Source organism: Spodoptera frugiperda, chromosome 11, assembly GCF_023101765.2.
Source record: "Spodoptera frugiperda isolate SF20-4 chromosome 11, AGI-APGP_CSIRO_Sfru_2.0, whole genome shotgun sequence".
In the NCBI taxonomy this organism is placed as follows: Eukaryota; Metazoa; Arthropoda; class Insecta; order Lepidoptera; family Noctuidae; genus Spodoptera; species Spodoptera frugiperda.
The window spans coordinates 6,381,339-6,389,847 of NC_064222.1; the positions used below are offsets into that span (position 1 = coordinate 6,381,339).

The window sequence follows — 8,509 nt, forward strand, 5'->3', positions numbered from 1 at the left end:
ACCCGTCACTGTTTCACAAATTGATATTGGATTATATCCATTGATGCTAGCGATTGGGGAATGTATTACAAATCTGTTTTTCTTTACAAGGTAAATAGGCTACTTTCCTACTAGTCAAATTCAATACTTTTTTCGAAACGTCAAAAACGATATTTTCTATGAACTTTGTATGAAATAGTGCATTATGACGTCATAAGTTTTTAACGTCAAATAGCAGACTTATTTCTAGAAATTTAGCTAGAAAAAATCGAAAATTAAATAGTTCATCAAATTTATGAATGAGAGTGTGATTATTTTTTAATATTTTATTGTATTGAAAAGTTGTAATAATTTATTTTTGACCGAGGATAGTACCCAATTAAATTAAGGACTCTTAGGTATGAACGACATTAACTGAAAGTTGTTACTATTATAAACGCTTCTTAGCAGTAGCAGTCTTTTTACAGTCCAAAAACGGAGATAATTTATTTATTTGCTATGTGTACTAATGAATATGATTGGTGGAAGCCAAACGCATCCACAGCAACGTAGCATAGCACATCTCTGGTGGAAAACCACACCACACATATTGGACGAGTGTTGTTGGTGCCAACTTTCTGTCTCATGTCCAATGTGACACAGAGTTAGTTCCATTTTTTTATGGAATAGGTGGCAAACGAGCAAACGAGTCACCTGATGGTAAGCGATCAGCGCATCACAGTTGCGTTGCCGGCCTTTTAAAAAGGAGTACGCTCTTTTCTTGAAGGTTTGAAGGTCGTATCGTTTGGGAAATATCGCCATTAGCGGTATTTGCTGGGGTACTAGAAGTAGGGAACAGATCGGGAAGTATTTTTTTTTTTATATAATTAAAATATCCATGATGAAAATCCAGTTACAAATGTACAAGTCTATGGAAACTCTCAAATGGCATCTGCGGTCATTCGGATTCCGCAGTGATTAATGAACTCTTCTCCAAAATAGATGGCGTTGCCAGCGTTTTAGAGGCGTCGAATGGAAAATACATGTCAGTCGCACCGAGCTTACGGATTGTTTTTTCCTAAAAAAGTAAATTGAATTCCAGTTTACATGACTATCGAAAAACAAAGTTACATTGAAGTAGTTTTCGGCGATTGCTTTATTTTTTAACGCAGTGGGTACACGTTCGGAATTGAATTAATTGTTTTCTTAATTTATGTTTGTGAACGAAATAGAACAGGATATTTAGTTTAATCTTCATGTTTAGAATTTGCTAGCATGCTATTGAAAATTATCATCATTTTATCTTTATATTATTATGACTGACTCGTTGGCACCGTTCGTTTTCTGGTTAATCCAGATGGGACAAAGTATTGCTGATCTTTCTTCGGTTTTTCGAAAACCTTTCAGTTGTAACTCGGAGACTGGAAATGTATATGGTTACGGTATGTACAACATAAATATGCATTACGTAATCTCTGCCTATCCCTCCGGGGATAAAAAACACGACAATATTTATTCATGATCATTCTTATAATCATAACATTAACACAGGTACAATACAAACACATGCTAATAAACGTAACTTTCTTTCTTTTTATCTTTTCCTTTCAAAATACCGAAACCTACAAGGTCACCATGGCGCAATAAAATCCCATATGTTAGTACAATACTTAGTTATAGGGCATCATATGGCATTTTATCCCGCTACAGCTGTAATAGAAGTTCCCACCATACTGCTATATCATCACTATATCACGACTTACACTTTTGACAATCCCATTTACCCTATAGTCTAAGAGCTGCTGAACACTCCGAAAAAAGATCCTCCTCTCTGATCCGGAGCTGCGGACTACCTAGCAGTTTTACCGGGGCTCCGGCTCTAAAAGCAGGACAAAGTAGGAACGGGGTGGTTTTTAGTCAGTAAGAATCTGACACTCCCTCTCGCCTCGCCCAAGGCGGGAGAAGACATTGGATGAATTTCACCCCTTAAAAAACAGCTGGAAATTTGTAAGATGATGATTTATAACCTTAGCAGGCAATAGTTCCAACCTGGTAGTTGTCTGCCCAGCAAATTATCATCGCTTTTTAATAAACCAATTTGTAACGGTATCGCTTTGTATGATCTTTCAGCGCATTGATCTGTCAGTTTAAACTGGTTATTTATCCTGATGTGTAGCCTACATAGTACATTCAGGCACTTAAATGATCGTCTTTTAAATATCTAGCTTAAAGGATGAACTGTTCGAAACGTTCGGTGGCTCTTAGACTAGGTACCAGCTTTTACGTGTTAGAGTGAGTTATATTTCAAACTAAGCGGTGCTTTTCTTATCCCGAATCTGGGCGCGAAGAGGCGGGAAATTGGCAGCATTATTTCGAATCAGGTAGAATGGCGTCCAGTCCGTCTTTGAATGAGGTGGAAATCGTTGAAAAATTGCCGAAAATATGAGTTTCTTGAACGGGGTTTTGTACGTACTGTTACTGTCGTACTCAGAGTCGTTTAATGATTACTTAAACTATTCCTTAGTAACGATTTTGTATCGAAAACAATTGCTAAGGACTGGGTTAAGTAACTATTAAATGATTTTGAGTACGTGTTTACTGTTTTTTTTTTTAAGATCTTTTTTAGGTTAAGTCGAGTTTCGAATGAGAAGTATTATTGTTATTTGAACATTATCTTTATCGTCATCTGATAGAAATGGTAATTGAATAAAAATTATTGTATCTCAAATTCATACACATTAATGTATCTAATCTACTGTTAATGTCTACATCTAAGCCTATACTACGTTGCTGTGTATGCGTTTAGCTTTGGTACACATAGCTTAGCACTGGTGGAAACGAGTTCAACTAAGATATGTTTTTTTTATAAACACGAAAATAACGATAAGAATTATGTAAAGAAAATAAATTGAAGCGTTTTTGGGAACTTTCCGTTTACACCATAGTAGTATTTTAAAAGTTTAGTCAGGGCTCAAAACAGATTTAGTTGTTTTAGGTAATAATAAGGAAAAAAAGGTAACAAAACCTCCTTTTATAATCTTTACAAATTCCTAGAATAAGAAACTAAAAATAAATATTAAACGGCTTCTTATTACCGTTACCTAAAGTAACAAAATTAGTTCATTATTTATTTTTATCAAAACCACCGATCCGACTCGGATTCGGAAAGCAATTTCCGGTGTTTTCCGAAAATAACTTTTGTGCTTCGTCAAAGATATAAATCCAGATTCCTTGAATCAAATTCCTCTAATCAAAAACCACGATAGGAAAAAATATTTCACGATTCCTGCTAAATACAATATCAAAATTCTTTTCGTCACGGATTTTTACCTCCCATTTTTTATTTTTTTGTTGCCCTACACTAGGATTTACTCCTGTATCGTAGGTGTCTTTACACACATACAAGTTCACATACACCAGCCACTCAGACCCGAAACAACAAATTGTGGATCACACAAAGAGTTGCTCCGTACGGGAATCGAACCCGCTACACGTTGCGCGGCAGCCGGATGCCCCGACACCGCGCCAACCGTGCAATCAAAATTTTACACCCATATCAACGATACTTACCCGGGAATTAAACTCAGGACAGAATCTATAAAAAGGTAAAAGAACATTAAAAACTTAAGCCAAAGCTGCCTAAGGGCTACTGTCCACATTGTATCATTTGAATCAAAAACTATAGGCGGGTGTAACATTACCGCTTCGTAGACAGTTTTCATTGTTTCTAAGCAAGATGCAAGCATTTGTCATTTGCAAGCCGCCTCTTGTTTGTGAAGGATTTTTTTGAAGGAGGGAAAATCATCCAATGACTTCTCCCACTTGGGCAAGGCGAGTAGGAGTATCAGACTCTTACTGACTAAAAACGGTGGTTTTTAGTCAGTAAGAGTCTGATACTCCCAAACCCCTCACAAACTATCAGAACGGGGTGCCGTTCCTACTCCTGCTTTTCGAGCCGGATCCCCGGTCACCCGCTAGGTAGTCCACAGCTCCAGATAGTTTGTGAAAGATGCATGCTTTCGTCAAATGACGCGATGTGGACAATAACCCATACGCCCGTATACTCAAAAGCTATTCAATTTTAAGTTGTACTTAAATATCGTGCTATCTCTGTCATTTTATAAAGAATTGATAGTGACAGAACTACATTTGAGAGCGTCTTAAAATTGAGTAACGTTTGAGCATTCGGACATTAATGTTACACTAAATATCCTTTACCTACTCTTATAGTTTGTTACACATAAGGAAGCATAGTTCCCTCATTTCCTCCGAGAGGTGGGAGGTACGATAAGGGTTGTATCAAAGGAACCTCACGTCATTGTTATCAATACTCGTCGCTGTACGGCTGTACCGTATCGAGACTGTAAATTATGATGGATGTTTCAGATTACCACCGTTATGTCAACTAGGGCTGTAACGTATTTACCTATTTACTTATTTATTTAACTTTTTGCAACTTTATTGTACAAGCGTGGGCTTAATGCCAGGCATTCTTATGAAATTCAAAGTCAAAATTATTTATTTCAAATAGACCGAGAAGCTAAACTAGAAAAGGCAGAGGTGCACATTATGACACGTAAAGCCACTGTACAATGTACACCCACAATTCATAATTTATCTTATAAGTCCCATTTAATAGGTGGTAAGCCTATTGCCATATACCGGGCACATTTCCAGGCAGGCCAGGCAGGGCACAATTCCAGAGAAATTTTCGAAATCCCGAAAAAAACCAGTAATACTTCGCCCGACCCGGGAATCGAACCCGAGACCCCTTGCCCGGCAGTCGCACTTGCGGCCACTCGGCCAACGAGGCAGTCGTTCGCTATTCTATGCCATAAATAAATAGCTAAGCTAATACTCAAAGAATATATTTCCTCAAATAATATCTTCAGTTAACCCTAAAAAGCCTTTATGACACGGACTGCCACTATAGAGTGGCGCTTACCCACTTGTGTCGCAAGTAGATCATAAAGATTAGGCTTAACCCTCCATTGCCACTTACTAGAGGTGCGACACACTTTTTTATACAGCTTTGTGGAAAAATGTGGCTTATATCTTTTTTTATGAGGTTATTTATTTATGTTACCTATAAAACTTCCTTGGTAAGGTGATATAATATTACATATTCTGTTATCTACGTAAAACTATTTTATCATATACTTAGTGTTATTTAGCCTATACAACGTGTAACAAAAAAGGGGTATACATATCAAGTGCACGGTTTCTAGATAACATAACAAACAATACGAAAGGGTTTTTTAAACTCATGTTTTCATGGTACCAAGTTATTATTTTTTCCAATACCTACGCACGCACTGCCTCCGCGCGAATCAAAATTAGGTAGATTAGGTACTAGGCGATTAGATTTACAGAAGAAATGTTTCGTAATATTAGCGAGTGATCCCTGTAGTGTTGTGACACGTTTGTATGATTTGAAATCAAGAACCATGCGACACCAAGTATTTGGTACCAATTTTTTTAAACGTATTTTAAGCTGAAACTTCGTGTAGAGATTCTATTCAACCTGTATTCTTCAGTGCTTCTTGATGTATATGGGTATTTTGTTACACGCTGTATAGGCACAGAAAAATTATATAATTTCATTGCATCATAATATACCAGAACTCAACTCAACAGCTATAACAAGGAGTGGCTGCAAAAAGCTTTAAACAGAGGAGTGGAAGGAAGGTAGGGAGGCCTTTGTCCTGCAGTGGGACGATCATGGCTGAAATCTAAATCTAATAATATACCAGAGTGAACCTACTACCCCACATAGTACATTCGTTTAATGGTCACATCACGTGAAACAATAACAAACACAACTTATAATAGATGTTGTCTAAAAATAAAGCACACATTAAAATAAAGTTTCAAAACTAAATTTTGACACACGGAAACATGTGGAAAATGTAAATTTTGCACTGGCAACCCTTTCACCGTGCACATAAAACTTTGTAATTGGTTTACGAGTGTTGCCCAGTGTTGCCAACATTGTGTGCATTGGTTCGTTGTTACAATCGTCATTTAAGCGGGAAATGTTTTTGTATCTATGTTGTATGAACAGCGTATTGTATGCAAAAAACGTTCTACTATTATGAAGCCAAAGTTGAATCGATTTTTGTCACTTCTTTATACTCAATAGTTTGGCCACCTTCTACGTTAGTATGGTGTTATGTTATGGTGTCATTGTGTTACTCTTTCACGTAAAAAGTATTCTAAAACTAATATTCGTAAACTCTATGTAAATTAAGATTTTCCTGAAGTTGTCACCGGGGGGTCTCAGTATAAAGACAAAGATAGCTCAAGCAGTCATGTGTTTAATACTGACATTCCTAATTGATTTTATGTATTCATATTTTTTGACGTTTTATTTACCTCAGAATTATAATTTTGCATGCTATTATTAGCGAATTATGTGAGAACCTGATAGAATAATTGACCACCTTTAATGTACTACAATTCTTGCAAATAAATAAATTTCATTTCATCTCATTTCATGACATAAGAATGAGGTACTGGATACACAAAATAAAAGTATAAAGTTAACAAGCGCAAATGAGTAATTTATTTAAAAAAAGTGAACAAAACATTTGGAAACAGAAATCTATTTAATGGAAACAATATCTATTGTTTTCTAAAACTTTATACAGAATTAATTATACGTTATGTAAGCAAAATTGTTTCTATAGCAAACAGCATCAGATTAAGGAAAAACAATCCTGATGGGAACACGGGCGCACACCACGGGAGCGTTGCTCTGGTCAACGATACGGAACTCCACTGTGACTTCAGTACCCTGCAATAGCAGCGAGATGTTATTGAGGACCATCACCAACAGTATACTACACCCATTCAGGCCAACCACTAGCTATGTAAGTCAGTCTCAACCAGCAGAGCCATCTGTACATACCACATAGCTACAAAATAAAAGAGCTCCAGTATATGGCTTAGATTCAAGCTGAAAACTACCACAGCAGAACTGAGTGACCTTTATTTTACGAAGCCTCAACTTTCACCAGGATACCAGATACTTCATACTAACCAAAATCTACTTACCACTGGGAAGAAAGCTTCAATGAACATCCTGAGGGTGTAACCCAAAGTCTGTCCAGCTGCAACGGGGCAGGAGGCGTTGGTCAGGTGGTTGCAGGTCTCAGAGTTCGCTCCCAGGTCGAAAGGAAGGGCTAGACTTCCACCCAGAATGTACACCGTGGCGAGAGTTCTCATGTTGGTCAGAAGACGAGCTGTAGAGAAAACGCCAGTAGTTCAAATATCCACAAGGACTATACAGCACAAAGCATTAGTTGCAGGAGTTCTGGGGCCTTAGTCTGCTATTACAATTGTGTCAGAATGGTCGATCACTGAGCAGTGCGAGAGGGACGGAGCTATACAACCTACATAGCTCCGTCCCTCTCGCACTCTTGTAATAGCAGACTAAGGCCCCTGGTGTACCACTACTGTAGTACAAGGATACTCACGTGCCACGAACTCCATGTCAACGATGGCATCCTGCAGCTGCGGCAGTGCGCACGGTGGACTGGTGCAGCCCTGGATGTATGTGTTGCTGGGCAGAGGTGCCTGGGTGTGCTGACCTGTCACAGATATTCACAGCTATGGTTGAATAAGGTCGAAAGGAAGATAAAGCCGATGATGATGAAGATGGTTAAAATTATATTAAAAATATAAAAAGAAAAGAATATATTGTATTAAATGAAAATACAGTAGAAGTAACTTACACTGGCTGACTTGCGTCGTGTTGGCAGCCGCGAGGGCGAGGAGAGCAGAGAACGAGACCACGAACCGGTACATTTTGTCTGCTGTTTGGAGACGAATGTATTCATTCATAAATTTCTAGTATTTATACCAAAACTATATCGCTTTATCGAGCCTCTATCGCAGGTGTGTCATTTGATTCAAAAACTTTGATAAAAATCCATGAATTGATTTTTATTCATCGGGCCACTGTTAATTCTCCATTTAAAGATTTAAAGATAAGCAACGATTGCCTATATAATTATTATTAAATAAGAGATATGTTATAATCGTTTTGTATCCTAATCCATGTATTAGGTACTGGTATTACTCACTCGGTGCGGGTTCGAAACCTACCGACGGCAAAGAACCAATGTGACTTTTTCCGAGTTATATGTACTTTCTAAGATTATTTAGACACCACTGGCAAACAGTGAAGGAAAACATCGTGAGGAAACCTGGGCCTATAATTTCCGACTATAAGTTTGAAATCACCGACCCGCATTGAGCAAGCGTGGTGATTAATGCTCAAACCTTCTCCGAGTGAGAAGAAGCTTTGGTCAGCAGTGGCTGTTAATAGGCTGTTGACAATGATAGTGATTACTAACTCTCAAATTAGGAATCAAAGAAAACTTTTATAATAATTATTCAACACCAATAAATAAATAGCTATTTTTCCCTTGAAATATAGCTGCAAGTTGTACGTACTTCTAAGTATATTAGACTGTTAGACACCACTGACATTACAGTGAAGAAAATATCGTTGTGAGACATATTAAATTAAATGTTAGGTTTTTCG

General features: G+C 37.5%; 1 protein-coding gene across 1 annotated transcript; it reads right to left on the bottom strand.

Moving 5' to 3' along the window:
* Positions 1-6,500: 6,500 nt before the first annotated feature.
* Positions 6,501-7,862, bottom strand: LOC118274887 (uncharacterized). Its single transcript, XM_050696995.1, has 4 exons — positions 7,695-7,862; positions 7,437-7,550; positions 7,015-7,202; positions 6,501-6,754 (listed from the first exon to the last, which is right to left on the bottom strand). The coding sequence occupies exons 1-4, from the start codon at positions 7,801-7,803 to the stop codon at positions 6,662-6,664; spliced, it is 504 nt and encodes a 167-aa protein (XP_050552952.1). The 5' UTR covers positions 7,804-7,862; the 3' UTR covers positions 6,501-6,661.
* Positions 7,863-8,509: the final 647 nt, after the last annotated feature.

What these genes read in the sequence shown, in the direction of transcription:
- LOC118274887 (XM_050696995.1), bottom strand. Translation starts at nt 7,803, where the DNA reads ATGAATGAATACATTCGTCTCCAAACAGCAGACAAAATGTACCGGTTC. An exon ending in CACGACGCAAGTCAGCCAGT is followed by an intron (nt 7,551 to 7,694) that starts GTAAGTTACTTC and finishes TATCTGTGACAG; the next exon opens with GTCAGCACACCCAGGCACCT. An exon ending in TGACATGGAGTTCGTGGCAC is followed by an intron (nt 7,203 to 7,436) that starts GTGAGTATCCTT and finishes TTTTCTCTACAG; the next exon opens with CTCGTCTTCTGACCAACATG.